The sequence below is a fragment of the Anguilla rostrata genome, chromosome 11, assembly GCF_018555375.3.
Source record: "Anguilla rostrata isolate EN2019 chromosome 11, ASM1855537v3, whole genome shotgun sequence".
NCBI lineage: Eukaryota > Metazoa > Chordata > Actinopteri > Anguilliformes > Anguillidae > Anguilla > Anguilla rostrata.
This window is the reverse complement of record NC_057943.1, coordinates 4228637-4247906: the sequence shown is the minus strand read 5'-3', so window position 1 is coordinate 4247906 and position 19270 is coordinate 4228637. Positions and strand designations below refer to the sequence as shown.

General features: G+C 43.4%; 1 protein-coding gene across 2 annotated transcripts in view; it reads right to left on the bottom strand.

Moving 5' to 3' along the window:
* Positions 1-237: 237 nt before the first annotated feature.
* elk1 (ETS transcription factor ELK1) overlaps positions 238-19270 on the bottom strand; it is a 29690-nt gene continuing 10657 nt past the window's right edge. Inside the window, exons 2-9 of one of the 2 annotated variants that reach the window (XM_064300594.1) lie at positions 18008-18216; positions 17011-17385; positions 15272-15421; positions 13828-14091; positions 13490-13625; positions 11951-12174; positions 10011-10112; positions 238-9643 (exon numbers count right to left, since the gene is read on the bottom strand). In XM_064300594.1, the coding sequence (XP_064156664.1) occupies positions 9545-9643; positions 10011-10112; positions 11951-12174; positions 13490-13625; positions 13828-14091; positions 15272-15421; positions 17011-17385; positions 18008-18216 (1559 nt within the window). In that variant the 3' untranslated portion in view covers positions 238-9544. Of the gene's footprint in view, positions 9644-10010; positions 10113-11950; positions 12175-13489; positions 13626-13827; positions 14092-15271; positions 15422-17010; positions 17386-18007; positions 18220-19270 lie in introns of both variants that reach the window. The other variant, XM_064300593.1, reaches the window with a different exon arrangement.

The window sequence follows — 19270 nt, the reverse complement described above, 5'->3', positions numbered from 1 at the left end:
AAAATTGTTTTCCTTTTCAGTTGATTAAGGCAGTAATATCCTGTGAGCGTTTCCTGTTACCTCGTTGAATGTCTTAATGTATTGGCAGTTTGCTGTGCCGTTTTGTGCAGTGTCTCCATTATAAATAAATCGTGAATGAAACCGCGCTGCACCTCACTGCTCTTATGCTTTTTGACAGCCGATTCTCCCCTCGCCTGTGTCTGGCAGAAATTGCTGGTTGTTTTTTTTTTTTCTTCCCGCATTTATGCATCTTTAAGTGGCAGTCCACTCCATCTTCTCTTCTCCTCTGCTTTTAAAGATCAGTTGCAAATTGTGAAAAACAAATAAAATCTGTCTGCATACATCCATGACCAGCGGGATATTGGTTTACTCCCATCAGTCAAAGTTTCTGTGTCCACATTTCACTTCCTCCATAATTATCTGTAAGTGTCATTTTATCAATTTTTCTTAAATCAAATGCACACTCCACAATTGGTCCCTAATTGCATAATTGGCCATGTCTGTGCTGATGGCCTAACAATCGCAGGACACATAATGCCTACAGGAACACTTGGAGGACAACTGCTGCAATTTTTCAAGTGCATGAGATTTAGAGAGTCCTCAAATTTAGTAACCAAAACACACCTACCCCGGGTAGATTTGCAAAGATAACAGCAAGCTCATACATATTGTATATACCCTATCCATGCAGATGTTTTTTCTTCTCTCTCCTCTCTCTCACACTCACTCACTCTTTCTCTTTATCTCTCTCTCACACACACACACACACACACACATAAACAAACAAAAATATAATGAAGTCTCAGTTGACACACACATTTACCCCTCTCTCTTCGATACAGTACAGAAACAGAACGGAATCTCACTTGACAGCATCTAATTTCGGGAGGATTAAGTGGGAAGCCTAGCTTTCTATCAACAAACAAACTGAGGTGGTGATTTTCTCAATTACTTAGCTGGCACCAGACTCTGTGTTGCGGCAGTGGTTAATAATATGCAAAACTGCAATGGATTATTATATGACGGCCACTTTTAACATCAAGATACTAAACACGCGTCTTTCTCCAGATTGGCCTAATCACACTCAGTGCCATGGTGAAATCTGGGTCTGAATGAGAAGCAATGCTCGGACGCGCGGCAGGTCCCCACCACTATTTATAGGGACCAGGTCAGTGCGCAGCAAGACCTTTAGGCCATGGACACAGAAATCAATGCTTCCTTACCCTTTCACCAGCCTGCATTTGCAATTGTAACATTTAACCACCTCACAGCAGTGAACATAACCGCGAGTTGCCATGACAACGTCTTGCTTTTTTTTCTTTTTTTACAAACTTTCCCCAGAACTACACTAATAAGGAAACAACATCAGAGCAATTTTAAAGAACAAAATAGGACTTTATTTAATTTTTTTTAATGTCAGTTCCAGTTTTTTTTATATATATATTTTCTTTTTTTTTTAGAAAACAATATTCATGTTTTTAACATATATAAACAAAGTAGACAGTGCAGATTAAAAATAGTTTTGTCTCTTTTTCAGTAGGTACAATATATTGAGAAATCATTAAAAAATAAAAGCGACCCCTCCCTTTTGTAAATAAATCCCCAGAGGTCATGGTACGACTGGGAAAGGGAGGAGACCGTATGCACATCTGCAAAGTTATGCAACAGAAAATAATGTTTAATCAAACTGTCATTTTACTCATTGAAGCCAGAATTATTGGACATATTTGCACAGACGTTTACATCAAGTTTCTCCACACACAGAAAAAATACATTCTTAATATACAAAGCCATACAATATAGATTCTATTACATAATATAAAGCCTAAGAAGAAGAAGAAAAAATCAGTCAGTCTCCTTAGATTCAGCGCGTTTTGTGTGAAGAATATGTATGTACTTACAAAAAGAAAAAAACAGATACTATAGCTCATAATTCAGTTATTTTGACATGAGGTGTCTGACCAAAGCCTTCTGTGTAATAATAGACATAAACTAATTGAAATTTCAAATGTGTGATATCCCAAAAGAATGATTCATTATGCATTCCACCTCCGGTGACTATAATGGAATGTTAGAAAGCAAATCCAGTGTTTGGTGAATGAGGCCAGTCTAAAAATAAAAAACAAATACAAATAAAAATCATATAAAGCGTCCATTTAGATTTGGCCCGGGTCCATAATGATAAGCTTCACTCTACGTTATTCTACTGCTAATGTGCTCAACAGTACACAGGGAAAATACCGCATCAGAATATACAAGACTTACATGCTGAAACAACACGTTGTGCTGGCTTTTAGACCACAAACAATCAAAGTTAGTATCAACACAAGCTCTCTGCTTAGGAAGGAAAGCTTTTAAACAAACAAATTTTAATTGTATTTTCTTGTTTCCAAAAATCTTAGCTGGTGATCTATACAATGGTGCTTCTACAAGTCCTCCATTAGAGTCGTTTACCATTGCTGTGGTATTTGCTACTGAATGTAGAGACCGTGAAAATGCAATTTAGCATGTAATAATTCAATGAGCCAAGATCCCCCCCACCCAAAAAAAAAAGATTAAAAAACATAGCAACTGTCATGTGATCAGGACCTTAAATATTGATATGGTTCATTTACATGAGTAAGCTATATGTTTACAATTATAATTAATTGTCTAAAACCAAACCAGACACTGGAATACAAATTGGGAGACCCAAGGATAGATCTGTACAACAAACCATAATTGTATGACCAATATTGCCACCTTGAAGAACAGTGCAATTTATTTTATTTTTTTTGTCCAGCTGTTCATGTACAATGATCTGTCAACAGAAGTGTTTCAGTGTGGTCTTACTAGTTGTGCAGGGTCATTAAAGTCTAAATTATTTAACATAAAAAAAAGATTTTCATCTACCATTTTTAACACAGCAACCCTCCATCTAACTTTAGGTAGAAGTCAAATTCCTGTGTTTACAATTAAACCACTACAGAGTTTTTAAAATTTTGCATATATTAAAAATAAATGTACACATTTTTAATTCCGATTCTTTCAAACAGTATTTTTGAAAAATGCCAACATCATAACTTTACTTGTGTGGACAATACTTCGTTTACTGTCCTCAACTCCTTTTGAATTGTGGCCTTTGATGTAATTAAAATACTCTAATACGTTGAGTGAGTGGACAATTATACATTTTAAAAATATATAAAGAAAAACGTCACTTTTTTCCACCCAAGGACAAAAAAAAAAAACAATCAAACATCAACAAAATATTATTCTCCAATCATTAAGGCTTTGGTTTCATCTTTTGAATGGCGGCTTACAATAGTGATATAAGTATTTTAACAGTCTTGAAAAGGGCTTCAGTATAACCTGACAATTGATTGTACTGTATTTACAGAAAGCAGCCACTAGTGCTGAAAGGACCAAATTGCATTGACGCCAATTGGGATATGGGGTTCCTGGCTTGCCTGCAATACCTGCTAACCTTTAAGCAGCAACAACAGTCAACTGTTAATACGGTATAATGACGTGACATCCCGTTCCAGACTCCTTTTACAGTTAAAACACTGCTCGGGCCTATTAAAGAGAACAGAGCGCATGTAAATAATGGAAAACAGGAGGACACAGTAATGCTTGCCATTAAAGAAGTGTCACCTGCTTATAAAGGGGGTAGAGGACAGAGGAGAGTTTGCAGCAATATTACAGTGAAAAATGCTGATTTGAAGGGCTACTCGTTTTTAAATCCAGGGGTTAAGAACCAGAACTAGAGATAAATCTAAACTTGTTCTCCTCGCAATATTGGCTGTACTGTACAACATGCATCTTAGTCTTACTCACATTAGCTTTGTTTTAGTGTACTTCAAAAAAAAACTCCTGAAGCTTTTCCCTTGAAATAAATTATACAGTACACCGTTCAAAGCCACAATCTCAGACCCAGTATTTAATGGCAAGTGTCAAATGTTAATTATCTGACCTCCGAGGCATGAGGAAGGGCTGCCTAATTATAGGCTTAAAATAGATCTTTACTCATTCCTACTAGAGAAGGGATTTTATAAATAACTATGTAAAATACACTTACAGTACTTACATCAAAGATCAGGTGCTAAAAAAAGGAAATTTTACAAACTCTGGAACAGAAAGAGTCACATGCTCCTGTTACACAAAGCACAACAGCGGTAACAATGCATCGTGTGTCAAAGCAAGGCTTTTATCAGAGAGAAAAATAAAGCAACTTCACGAGCATACATATAAACATTTAAGTTAGGATTACAGGATTTCTGAATTCAGATTTCATTTGTGAATGGCTAGAATAATTTTAAATTTAAAGGTCACAGTGAGCAGGCTCGCTATCGTAGGTCATGTGACACCAAAGCTATCTTCCATAGTAAGGGCCCTACCTTTAAAAAAAATTAAATTAAAAATAAAAACATAATTTTTCCCATTTCAATTTGTTGCCCCTCAACAGCATTTAAGCAACTGTACCTGCATATGAACAAAGGACTTCGGTGTGGAAAAACCACAATCGTTTTTAACTCAACCAATCAAGCTCCACAACCAATCAATGATCGAGTTAAGGGTGACTGCTCAGCAGTGAACAGACGCTTTACATATTTTGCAGGACATGCACGTCAGATAAAAGCAATGCTACTGACAGGTCATCATCACCTTGAAAATGCAGATTTATCATTATCCTCCAATGGCCTTGTGTATTTCAATGGTCTTGGGATTCATGAAAAGTAAAAGTATATATCACATCTGATAAAAGTCGGATTATGAGATTTCTTTTTTCTGCAACTCTCCAATAATGTGGGTAAAAAACGTACATTTAACAAGAAGGCCTGCAGAGATAACCGCATACGTGGAACATAAATAAAAATGTAAGACTACTTTTTAGTGGCTCAAATATGGCATGTCACTGTTTTCTCTTCACCATAAATGCAGTCTCCTCTGACTCAGTTACATTTGCCATGTGGTATATTTCGGCCAATCGGGGCCAAGGGCACATTAATGTGTGTGTGTGTGTGTGTGTGTGCGCGTGTGTGAAAAGCCTTATGTTAACACACATGAACAGCCTGAGATTCTCTGGCACCTCATTAGAAGGTGGGAAAACATCCTGAAGGTGAGCACAATGTTACTTGATATGAATGGACACGGTAGTTCACAATGCCCAAAATGACAGGAGCAGTTTTAAAAGTGCAGCCATTTCAATAAATGTTTTCTTTTTTAAAAATGATTATTAAAATATTTTTGTTATATACACATGATGTTATGGCTTTGAGTCCAGACATCAACTTGGCTTTAGTATATGACCCTACTGCTTTCATCTATCTTTAGGTGGTGCTTTAACCATTTGAAGTTTTTGTGTGGATCCAACCTGATCCTAAGCCTCCTTCGCCAAAATCACACGAGGGTCTGCAAAATAACAAAAAATAAATAAATAAAAAATAAATATCTGCAAGACCTGATTTCGATATGGTCTGATGCCGTTAGGAAACTTTTACATTTCTTTGCTAGCAGGGCCTTGGTACTTAACAACAGATATATTTTCGGGTTGTTGTTAGCATTAAAGTTTTTCTTGCAAATCAATTTATTTACAAAACGGGCAATGTTTACATGCATACAGTATTCCAGATGGTCCTTCCCCTGGTGGGTCATATTCTGAATGAGCCGTTTACAAACACCATGAAATATTATGGCGACTAGTATTTCTTCATACTTGACAGTAAGTAGAACCAAACTTCACACTCGCAAGACTTTTGCTTTTGTGCTACACCATGCCATTTTTGCACTTAAAATAACTTGCTTCAAATAACTGGTATCATCAATATTTTCAACAACGCTTTCATAAACATTTTAAAACGAAACATTCAAGACGAGAGCATTTCCAGGAAGGTATTATCTCGATTAGGGTGTTTACATAACCCCATATTCTGATTAATTGAACAATGTCCTACACAGGTTAGTCATTAACCAGGATACCTGGTTATTCCAGCTAAGGTTATTTAAATATGGTGTTTGCATGTCTTGCGTCGTAGAGTACTTGAATATGTCGGTTAACATCAGAATACTAGTGTGCTTGTAAACTTAACATTTAAGAACAGCAAAGTCTCATAAGAAAAACACATTTGCAATTTACAGTAAGAATTTGCCCTAAACTCCCAACAAGTTTAACAGAACGCGATCAGGATATAAGAGAGAATTCTTACACCAGTAACCATTTAGTTGTCATTTTAAAACACTGTCAATGAACACTCCAAGAATCTCTTTAGAAATATCAGATTTAGAAATTGATTTTCTTTTAACCTTCCGTTCTTTATTTTACAGTTTGCTGGTGCAAGAATGAAATGATCATTAGGTTAATAACGGATGCTTCCACCTTATACGGTGGACAGGATATTCAGCGTTGGAGCAAACCCAGCTCCTCTTGCATCTGTACTTTTATGATAAGAACAAAATTCATTTTCGAGTGTACAGGCTTCAAAATGCATGGAGCGAAGTGTGGTTAAATTAAACTGGACTACTGCTAGCATTTATATGATGGTCGTATTAACGGCTTACAACAATTCCAACTGGGATGGTCAAATCCTGGACTGAAATCTCTCCAGGGCAAGTCCTCTTTCTTTAAAGATCCGATGGAGTTGATTTGATGAGTAAAGTGCAATACGCTGAATCACTGGTTCCTCTCAGTATGGCCATGTTTATACTCCAGATAAGGTGAGAGGAGCAAGATGAGGGGGAAAAAAAAAACAGGCTGGATGGTCACATGACCAGAAGTGCCAAAACTGTCTACAATTCTGTAAGTGCTGCTTCGTAGGCAATGACATCATTTCAGCTGAAGATTAATAAAGATTAGAACATTTCTTTGGATGTGCATCTGTAACCAGTGTCAGCGCGGGTTCACAGATAGGGTAATACAAACAGTCAAACACTACTTTTGGATTGGTGGTCACCTTGCGTTGAGTACATGTATCGCAAGACAGTGATTCAATCAAAGCTTAAGGGCCATAGCCTTAGCTTGCAAATTAAAACTGTGTCACTTTTCCTGTTTCATTCGGCTACAGGTATGACAAAATGGGGATTTCGTGTAAAAAATAAATAAATAAAAAAAGTTAAGGTAAAAACTTTGCACTTTGAATGGAATCCCCACCCACAAAATTACAATTACTCAGATATTCTCCATAATCACATAGACACAGTCACATGACCAAGTAACAACGGCAACAATTAATCATCACTGTCCTCGATGTGCAGATTGCCAGCTCAAAGTGTGAAACACAAACTCTGAAACATAATCGCCGCGCACCTAGAAGGAAATGCTGCCTTGGATTTGTACACTAAGAAACCGTCAACATCCACGTGTTTCAACAGGCTATTCTGCTCCAGTTTACATTTTAGGAAAGGTCATCACATTTGATGCTGGACCAATCACCAAGTGCTCAGAACATGTGATAAATACCCATGTTAAACGGAGGGGCATGTATCTGAAGCTCTGAACACCGATTGCATTTGTCACGGTGGTATCTGCAACCGATTCTGTACAACAAGTGCATCTAGCAAGCCCCAAACCAGGAATGTAAGCTTAGAAAAACAATGAAATTCACATACTTGGAAAAATCTGCATAATTTTTAACGCTGAAAATATTCATTCAGTACTTCCATGGATATACAAATATTTGTTTTTAAAAAAGCAACAGGCATTTCTTTACTAATAGCAACCAATTACAATTTTTTTTTTTAACATAGATAATAATGATAATTGGTATTATTTGCAAATTTCACAATATTAGGACTGCAACCAAGTCAAACAATTCAACTACATGTCTTGTGTGAATGAAAAATATTAAATAGCTATCATCCACTATCCGCCATTGCAAATATTTGCATATCCAGTGAAGATACCATGAATATACAATTAACATTTTTTTTTAAAACATTCAAATTATGTAAATTCAGTCAGTACAGTCAGGTTTTTTTTGTTTGTTTGTTTGTTTGGTTTTTTTTTTACACAATACCCTCTTCTAAAATATAGTTTCAACAATATATATCATTCTATGCTTACATCCAATGAAAGTACAACCCAGAACCCAGAGATTTCTTTTCTCTAATGCACTACTCAAGTAAACTCTGGATTTTCAAATTTCAGCATTTGGTAGAATACAAGAATAAAGAGTATTATAGCCCTTTTTTTCGTGAATGACAGCAAACAGTGTAGCTTTTAAAAATAAACATTGTTTTAAGATTTCATCAAAACAGCTGGCTTTGGTCTCCTCTAAGTATTCATAAAAACATAAAACTAGAAAAGTTTCACGTGTACGGGACACTCCATAGACCCAACTCCATCCAGGAAATGAGCACACATTGTTGTCCAAGTGCTTTCTTTAACACACGGTCATACGGACGAGGAATAATTAAAGAAAGACTGGAATGAAACCCGGACACACGCAGAATGGAAAAATTCAAATTTCGGAACGCGATCCCATGTAGTTTTCCTTAAAAAATAAACTATCAATTCTTTCATTGCAGCTTCGAAAAACATCCACGTGCTGTAGAACGCACCCCGCTACGCAGTTTCCAGGAAAACATGACTCCTTCCACATCGTTCAAAAAAGAAAAAGAAAAAAGAAAGTAAAAAAAAAAAAAAGAAATTCCGTGATTGCAAAAAAATGCTGTAACTACCCAGGAACAGAACGTCACGACCGAGAAAGAGACGAGGTTCTTTTAGTCCTGCGTGGCGTTTCGAAAACGTGACTTTCGGGAAAAAGGAATGGGCACACGGGTGCACTGTGCGGAATGGCATCGCCACGGTCGTCCGTATTTCACCTGTAAATTTCGTCTCTCTCGTGGCTCGCAGAGTTACTCCAAACGCACCCCGCTCGACATCTGAATACCATCAAAGAAACAAAAATGGCAGAAACGATGGAATGGGCGAGAACTGTCAGAATAAAAGCATTCCATGTTAATACTCCTCCAAAAATATATATGTATATATATATATACTTTTTTTTTTTTAAACAAAACAGAAAAAAGCTGGTAAAGACACCGTTTTCAAGGTCGATCAGAGCCCCGGAGGATGATAAAACCCAGCAGTTTCAATAACAAAGAGAGAGAGAGAGAAGGACGCATTTACATATCTACTGCTTAGATATAAAAAATAAAAAAAAGAAATAATAAATAATAAGAAATGCCGCAGAGGACATAGAGCAGGTAAGACCGCCAGTGGGACGCAGTGCCGTAAAAGCCCCCGGTGTGCCCCTCTTCCACCACTCAGGCACAGGAGGTGGGCACCAGCAGGGGGGGGGCACAATGTGCCAGCGGGCACACGGGCCTTTCAGACGGCGGCACTGGACGCATCGCCCCCCGCTCCGAACGCTCCAGCGGCGACGCGTGCCGCCCGTCCGTCTACTCTGACAGTCCCTAGGCTACTTCCTGTCTGGCAGTCCCTAGGCTACTTCCTGTCTGACGGTCCCTAGGCTGAGCTGGGAAGTGACCATAACCCACCCACCCCCCCACGCCTTCGCCTCCCCCCCCCCCATGGGGCAGGGAGAATGAAGAAGGCCATGGCCTAGGGCTTCTGTGGGCCAGGAGACAACACAACCGGAGTGGACAGCCCATCCACGCTGAGAGCTGGGATATGGATCTGATTGCTTCCGTTGGAGGGGAACTGGGAGGGGGGGGAAAAAAAGAACAAATAAAAACACCCTTTTCATAAGAATCCAAAAAATATGGACTGACTGTCAGAAATTTCTTAATGAAAAAGACTTGCATGTGACACAATGTTCTACCTGAGTGAACCGGATAGACAAAGACATCCGCAACACGTCTGCGGCAAATACAAAAGCGATTTACCGACTACAGATTGACTTGTCGCCAGATTTTTCAAGCTTAAACTCAGCTTTACATAAATCAGACTGCGAAAAGCCAAGATCTTAGGCTTCCCGCTGCAATGCCACTTCAGCGCAGCAGGGGGAGCTGTGGCTCCGATCACACAGGGTGAAGTGTGAAGTGCAGTGCAGCAGACGGTGCCGTACCTGGAAGGAGAGCTTGGCCGGGCTGCGGGGAGCGATGGGACTGAGCGTGCTCCAGAAGTGGATGGTGGATGGGAGGGGGCTGGGCGTCAGCAGGACAGGGGTCTGATGGGAATGTACAGCGCGAGATTAAAACAAAAACCATCCCTTGAGCCCAGAAACAATGTCACTGTTCATTCATTTCTGTTCATGTCCCTTACAAAGAAGTTGACAAAAGTGACAAAAACAGTGAGCTTCAAGTTGCCCCACACATCAGCAGGCTGTAGCTGATATACACACTGCAAGCACTCAGATTCATCTTGGGACCACAGCAGTGGGCTGTGCTGTAGATACAGATATGTTCCAAGGACTTGCTTTGCCCATAGATTTTGGGCTGGAGAGAGATCTGTATCCTCTAATTTGACTGTGCTGGGGAATATACTCCGCACTTGACTTTATTACTTGCTGAAGTATACTTCAAGTATACTATTTTAGGTGTTACAGAGGTATAATTGCAGTTTTTTTTGTACTTGAAGTATGCTGATGTACACTTGAAGTATATATTTTATACTGGAGATTTATTTAAGTATCAGTAAAGTTCATACAATTATACATCAAGTACACTGAAGTACATTATGTACATTCTATGCCACTGACCGAGATGAAGTCAAGTCAGATTTTATTTATATAGCACAACTCAAATCATATCCAATGAAACTCAATGTACTTCACATTAAAATCAATAGCACAAAAAAACTGTATATGACATTACATACGTACATAAAAATAAGAACCCCCCATATCCTGCCCCCCAATCACCAGACCTGCATACAAACATTCAAGCTCACAGACACACAAACCTGAGCACTAAGTAAAGGCTCCAATTTAAACTCCATTCAAAAGCAGACTTAATACTTAAATTTGAGCTTTAAAAGTTCTGAGGACTGAAAGCTCTCAAAGCCCGCTGAAAAGCTCACAGCGCACTGAAAAGCTCACAGTGCACTGAACAGCTCACAGCGCACTGAAAAGCTCACAGCGCCATGAAAAGCTCACAGCGCACTGAACAGCTCACAGCGCACTGAAAAGCTCACAGCGCACTGAAAAGCTCACAGCACACTGAACAGCTCACAGCGCACTGAAAAGCTCACAGCGCACTGAAAAGCTCACAGTGCACTGAAAAGGTCACAGCACACTGAAAAGCTCACAGTGCACTGAAAAGTTCACAGCGCACTGAAAAGCTCACAGCACACTGAAAAGCTCACTGAAAAGCTCACAGCGCGCTGAAAAGCTCACAGCGCACTGAAAAGCTCACAGCGCACTGAAAAGCTCACAGCGCACTGAAAAGCTCACAGTGCACTGAAAAGCTCACAGCACACTGAAAAGCTCACAGCGCACTGAAAAGTTCACAGCGCACTGAAAAGCTCACAGCACACTGAAAAGCTCACAGCGCGCTGAAAAGCTCACAGCGCACTGAAAAGCTCACAGTGCACTGAAAAGCTCACAGCGCACTGAACAGCTCAGAGCACACTGAACAGCTCACAGCACACTGAAAAGCTCACAGTGCACTGAACAACTCACAGCCCACTGAACAGCTCACAGCACACTGAAAAGCTCACAGCACACTGAACAACTCACAGCCCACTGAACAGCTCACAGCACACTGAAAATCTCACAGCGTGCTGAAAAGCTCACAGCGCACTGAAAAGCTCACAGTGCACTGAACAACTCACAGCGCACTGAACAGCTCACAGCACACTGAAAAGCTCACAGCGCACTGAAAAGCTCACAGCGCACTGAAAATCTCACAGCGCGCTGAAAATCTCACAGCACACTGAAGCTCTGAAAGGCCACGGTGAGCGCGTGCCGCAGTGCTCCTCGCAGTCGGCGCGTTTGAACGGGAAACCCCTCTCCCTCCCCCTCTCTCTCTCTCTCTCTCTCTCTCTCTATCTCTCTCTCTCTCTCACCAGCGCGTGCGAGGTGATGACCGTGGGCGTCAGCGTGTTGGTGGCGCTGCCCGGCGCCAGCAGGCTGTTGACCATGGCGTTGGCCTTGTCCAGCGACAGGCCCGGGGGCAGAAGGGTGGGCGACGAGGGCAGCTCCAGCACTTTGGGCTTCTTGGCTTTTGGCGGCTGAGCTTCCTGCGGGGTGGTGGCGGCGGGAAGGGCGACTGCCGGGGTCACGGAGTTCTCTGCGGGAGAGGGGGGAAAAAATAAAAGCGCATTTTAAATCAAATTAGCATACCACTGTACCGTCCAACCTCCGCTAGGCCACCTCTGCGCTATGTGAACATCTGTGGTGTCAACTTTTTAAGACTGTGTTCTGTCTGTATTAACTTCTATGTATTTCATAGGGTTTGAGACTGTTTGCAGTCTCTGTATAGTGTCAGATTGTACAGAACTTCGGTCGACAGCAGTTGTTTTTAAATGTGCTCTCAATGAAAGTGACTTGACTTGGCTTAGCAGAATGTGCCAACTGAGTCCCGGTCCTCTTGGTAAAATGGTTCTGATGTTCTGTGCTGAAACCTACAGGCAAATCAGGCAGGCTACTAAAGACCAAGATGATATTAAAGCATATCTCAGACCTCATAGAAATTTTATTTTTTTTCCCCCCATAAACGTAAATTTTACGTTGAAGTCAATAATGCGTTACCAGCCCTTCCACAAGGCACAAAATAAGCAAAGACTCCCGTTGCAACCGAGCGGCCAAAACCGGGCCTTGTTTTTTGAAGCTCACTGCCTGGTCTTTGTTGAGAGACGTCGCTCACTAGCGCCAGTAGCAGTTGGCTCCAGCATAGATCAGCTACCCGTTTCAATGCAAAAAGTCGTACCGATGCGGTCAAAATACGAAGTCAATTTCTCTTCCCCACCAGAAAATGTAGTTGCAGTAGGTGTTTTATTTTTCTCCATCATGTGTCTCCCCATGTGCGGATTGCTTAAGTCACTGTGTCATTTGTACAAGAGTGTAATATTTCGTGGATGAATCAGGGACAGTTTGCGTCACTGTATCTCACGCGCTTAGTGGACGACCGGACTCCATGCCCATATAAGGGCCCCCCCCTTTTCCCTACTGCGCAGTCTCTGGCTCCAGTTTGTACAACATGGCGGCGCCCACAAACTACATTTCCCAGCCTTCTAAACGCTTTTCACCAAGCCCATGGAGAGTCAGTGTGGGTGACGTGACAGTGACTTCGTTCATATTTTCTACAGTCTACACTTTACCCCAGATTATACCTACAACAGTTGATTCACATTACACAGCCTCTTGAAGCCCCTGCATAGATTTCTTGACATAATAAGTGTCTTGGATGACAAAAACGTTGCAGTCAAAATATTTTCAAAAATATATTTTTAAAATTATTTTACTGAATGTCCCTTGTAGTGTAGGTGTCAGCATAGTAAAATATAAATAAGAAACCAGAGACTCATATCCCCCACAGGGGACAGAAACGAATTGCCAGGTCTTGGGAGGATAGCGTATCGCTCTGAGGCAGATTTTCGGTTTACCTGGTAGCTCTGCTTTGTCTTTCCCGTCCCCTTCCCCCTCCCCCACGGGCTGGGTGGCAGGTTCAACGCAGGGCGGAGGAATTTCCTCCGAGGGGGGAACTTCACCCCCCGCTGGCACAATGGTGGCCTCAGGTACCTGTCAGAGAGGTCAAAGGTCAGTGCTGACATCTATAAATGTTTTTTTTTTTGTTTTTTTTCCATAATTAAATGCAGAGTAACAACAAAAAACCAGCAGACCCTGTAGGACCAGGATTGGAGACCACTGGCTTAAACGTTTGACTGGGCTTTCCAAAATGGCGGAAAGGGAGAACATGCGGCTTGAAAAGCATGCGACGCACCTCTTCCACTCGCTTGTTCTCCAGGCCCACGAACTCGAGCAGCTCCTCCTCCGACGGCAGGCCGGGCTCCTTGGCCGCGGGCGGCTTGATCACCACGAACACCTGGTGGCTCTGGGACGGGGAGACAACGCAGTCGCCGGACGCTCCCGGGTTGGCCACGGGCGCCAGCGGGATGAGGGGCGTGAGCGAGCCGGGGTCGGACACGCTGGTCAGGTAGATCTGAGGGGGGTCCCCCGCGCTCGGGACCTTCTGCACCTGAGCGCCCTACGAAATATAGGATATATGCTCACACACAATATTTTAGCTGGTTCTGAACAAGAGAGCTCACAATATAGCAGTTAGCCCAGCTACAGTACTACCCATGAACATCAAAGCAAAATAAATTACTCCCACAATGTTTTATTGTGCTGAACAAGAGAGAGCTCACAAAATATAGCCATTAGCCTAGCTACAGTGGTGCCCATGAAAATTACTTGCACACAATGTTCTGGCCCATGCTGAACAAGAGGGCACTCACAATATAGCTAGCAGTTAGCCTAGCTACACTACTACCCATCAAAATGACTCACACACAATGTTTTAGCGTGTACTGAATAAGAGAGCGCTCACAATATATAGCAGTTAGCCTAGCTACAGTGGTACCCATGAAAATTACTTACACACAAGGTTTCAGCACGTGCAGAACCAGACAGCTCACAATATAGCAGTTAGCATAGCTAAAGTACTACTCATGAACATCAAAGCAAAATATATTACTCCCACACAGTGTTTAATTGTGCTGAACAAGAGAGAGCTCACAAAATATAGCAGTTATCCCAGCTAAAGTACTACCCATGAACATCAGAGTAGGATATATTTAGCACACACAATGCTTTATTGTGCTGAACAAGATGTAGCTAACAATATAGCAGTTAGCCTCTGCAAAAAGACTACATTTTTAAGTAAACAAGTACATACAAAGAAGTGTAAGCAGAGAGCTCTGATAAGGAGCGTCTGCCCTTCTGCCCATCTGCAAAACCTGCCTTTGTGTCTTCCTTTAAGAGGAAACTACGGTAACCTGCAGAGCAAGGCTGATGGAGGTTAATGAAGTCCCAATGGCATACTGATTAGGCCAGGGATGCTCAAATCTGATCCTCGAGGCCAGTAGTGCTGCTGGTTTTCTTTTTTTACCTGATAGTTAAGCGACTGATTACAAGCCACTGATTGGCCAGGGACTTCACTCACCTGGCGTCCCGGGTTTTAAATCAGGCCCTCGATTAGAGAAGAATAATGGAAACCAGCAGCAGTACGACTGGCCTGGGGGGTCAGATTTGAGTACCCCTGGACCCAGCCTACTGCAGAGGGGACAGAGGATAGAGGAGAAGGAGGCGGAGGATGGGGAGGAGGGGGAGGGGGAAGGAGGGGGAGGAGCATCTTTTTCACGGCGACGCGACGGGGAACTCACGGAGCTCCCTGTGGCCGAGCCCGAGGGCGTCTGGGGGCTGAGGGCGGGCGTGGCGCAGGGCGAGGGCTGGGTGACGATCACCTGCAGGCTGTTCTCCATGCAGCCACGCCCCAGCAGAGAGCTCCGCCCCTCCACCGGGCACACGCGCATCTGAGGGAGAGGGGAGAGAGCCACGTTAGGGGGCCAGCAGGCGTGTGGGGGGGGTTACGTCATTAGCCCGATATGGCGGAGTCCACGGTAGGGTCCCGCCTCTCAGGGGCGAGGTGGGCTCGGATTGGCGCTAGTGCTCATGTGCTACACCGTGCAGTTTCGTAGCACAGAAACTGCTGGGCGAATGCACTTCAGCTGCAGGAGTCAATGCATGTGTGATGCCACACAGAGGCGACATAAGCACACCGCACAGAGGTGACATAAGCATGTCGCATAGAAGAGACGTAAGCACGTAGCATAGAGGCAACATAAGCGTGTGGCATAGAGGTGACATAAGCGTGTGGCATAGAGGCAACATAAGCGTGTGGCATAGAGGCAACATAAGCGTGTGGCATAGAGGCAACATAAGCGTGTGGCATAGAGGCGACATAAGTGTGTGGCACAGAGGCAATATAAGCTTGCAGCATAGAGGCAACATAAGTGTGTGGCATAGAGGCAACATAAGTGTGTGGCACAGAGGCAATATAAGCTTGCAGCATAGAGGCGACATAAGCTTGCGGCATAGAGCCGACATAAGTGTGGTATGGAGGCAACAAAAGCGCATGGTGCAATTAGTGATTCAATAAGGAGTGCAATGAGGGAAGTGGTGGTGGGGAGAGGGGGGAAATGAACCAGGCATAAAACAAAAGCTCAGGCGCATTTCGCACAAACTGAAATAGACTTTATCTGGCTCTCATTATAAGATCACATGGGGCCTCTCACTTCCAGCAAGTTTTCTCCACGTTTGCCTAAATTTCATCTTGACAAAAGGGTGTGTGTGGGGGGGAAGGGGCTTTTTGAGACGGGACTAGAGATTCATTACGAACATTATGCTAATTACAGTGCTATTTCTGCAGGCCAAGTGTGAAAAACAAATCCATTATTACAAGCGTTCCTCGGAAAAGCCATGGCTTGTCCATTAATATAAAAGCAACTGAGTACTGCAGGTCTCCGTGTCACCATGTTCCAGCAAGCAATATCTTTCCTAATACAGCTCATGAAACATTAGATTAAGTCTCTATGGTTAGCCTATGCATCCATGCATTGATTACATACATGCATTGATCAGCACCAAAGTATCTATGGTACGCGGCAATGGCACTCGCATAATTTAAGGCTGAAACATTAGTTTAAGTATCTATAGTTGGCCCTGTATTGATTACATACAGTAGCTCAGTATCTATGGTAAGCATCTATGGCGACGATTGCATCCTTTTAATGCTGAAACCAGGGGTGTGTCCCATTACTCTTCCCTCCTCCCCTCCTTTCCTCCACTCCCCCACTACCCACTCCTCTCCTACCCGGAGGTATGTGGAGGAAAGCAGGGGAGGAGACAGGTTCGAAGCCGCTTGAACCAAATACAGTTTGGTGCGATTCGCTCGTCTCCTCCAATATTAGGACACTGGAGGGAGGGAGGGACACAACGATCAGTTTCCAAGGCATGGAGGAGAGGTGGTAGTGGAGGAAAGGAAGTGATGCATTTTTTTGAATATTGGAATACGCCCCCCAGGTGAACTCGCTGAGGTGTTGGACAGGTGTAGGACTCCTACCTCAGGTAGAGCCTTCTCAGCGCTGCTCATTTTGGGGAGCCCGTCCAGGGGCAGCGAGAGCTCGGTCTTAATGGGCTTCTGGGCCTTGGGCGTCTGCAGGGACTGGATGGTGAAGGTGGAGTAGAGCCCCGACTTCATGTAGTCGTTTCGGGAGCTGCGCTGGACGCAGCTGGGGGAGGAGCGCTGCACCTGCAGGCTCTTCGATAGGCTGGCCGGAGCCCCGCCCCCAGCGGGCTTGCCCAGGTTGGCGTCCGCCGATTGGCTCTCTTGCCGCTGTGACTCCTCCCCCACCCGCACCCCATCCACGGCTGTCGGGTCGGGGTAGGTGACGAACTTGTACACAAACTTTTGGCCGCTCACTTTCTTGATAATGTTCTGTGGAAACATTTGGGGGTTTGTGAATTAGATGGAAGTATCACAAAAAAAACGTGTCACGTACTTACCACCAATTTGAGCAAAGGAGAAATCTTTCATGAGTTTACATACCCAAAGCAAGTACCTTTTTTTACTTTAAGTGTTCATTATGCCATATAATAAATACATAGATAATTTATAATTTATCCAATTTATAAATGGGAAAATTAATAAAATTTCATTTTCACAAAGTGGCCCAATTCTGAAAAGTAGAGCTAGAAGACTAATGGAACATTGTCAGTAATTATTACTGATTAATATACAGAAGCTTAAAAGGTTAACAATGGCTCTATTGACCATGGTAATAACTCTACAACAAGATGGAACCCCTTATTCAAACTGGTTTTAAGTGTTTCACAAGAGCCCTGATAACCCTGCTCTGAAAATGCATCATCCCAGAATAACTACAAAGACTGAATATAACACCCCTCTATACCACTACATAAGCTTTAACACTACATATGCAAATTTACCAGGCTCAGCCAAGGGCACCAACACACGGCCCCTTCTTTCTGCCACGCCTACGGGAGGGTGCGAGCCGAGTCCCCTCCCAGGCTCCTGAGCGGGGGGGGCGGGGGGGTACCTTGTCGTAGTAGTAGCGGAGCGCCCGGCTGAGCTTGTCGTAGTTCATGTTGGTCTTGTTTTTGCGGAGCCCCCACAGTCTGGCCACCTCCTCGGCGTCCAGGAGCTTGAACTCGCCGTCGCTGGACGTCCAGGAAATGAGGTGCCGGTGGCTGTGGTCCTCCAGCAGGTGCAGCAGGAACTGCCAGAGCGTGATGGACGGGTCCATGGCTGCTGAGACGGAGACGGAGGGAGATGCCCCCCCCCAACAAAACGGTGAGGCCTCGCCCCGAACCAGGAGCCCGGCGGGACAGCGTAGGCCGCAGGGGGAGAGCTCCAATGGCGTTTCATCATCGTTCACAACCAAAAAAATAAAAAACTACCAAAAAAAGTGATCACCTATTAGGCAATCCGTTTCAGTTGGGAAATCAAAGATTAAGTAACCATGACAACAGCTGTATGTCACATGTCAGCCCAGAGAATAATGGTTGTGGGCGCAAACATTCTACCCAGCAAAAAAAAAAAAACGTGTTCTCACAATGTTGCTGCAACGCTGTGGCAGCGCTACAATATTGACAAAACATTCCAGTAACGTTGTGAGAACGTTTTTGCATTTGCTGGGTTTACGTTTTCCTGGCTCATTGGTGGGGGGGGGGGGGAGCTTACTAGCGAACCCACAGCGTAGCACAAGAAAAGACTGGCCACAGCACACAACTTAAGGAAGGCCGCGTTAAGCATGCAAATCGACCCCATTACCATTTACCACCCCAATTACGCAGCTCCCACCTGACACCTTGGAAACCATCACCGTGGCAATAAGCATATAGGCAACTGTTACTAAGGGAGAGGAAGGCATTGTTGTGTTAATATCCTCTGACGTCCAGCGTGAAAAACTGCGAATGAATAAGTGTGGATGCGTGACGACAGAGTGTAGAATGTGCGATGATATTAATGTTTGAACGGGGTTCCAACCGCCGCTGCTGTCCGCCAGTTGGCAATACGCAGAACTATTCCAAAAGTTTTCACAGATGAAGGATGACGACCGAGAGAAAAGGGTGTCATTGTTCTGGCAAGAACGAGTAAGTAGGCAGCTGCTTGAAAGACTCGGACACACTGTGTATGACTCAACATCACGCTGAAACAAAACACAGCACAGCACAGCCGTCTTCATATCAACATTAGAAAAAGGGTTAAACTCCCACACTCCCAAATAACCACCCCCCCCCCCCCAAAACGAAACTGGTCACGGATCCTAACTGCCGAGTGACACGCAACTTGCAAGCCT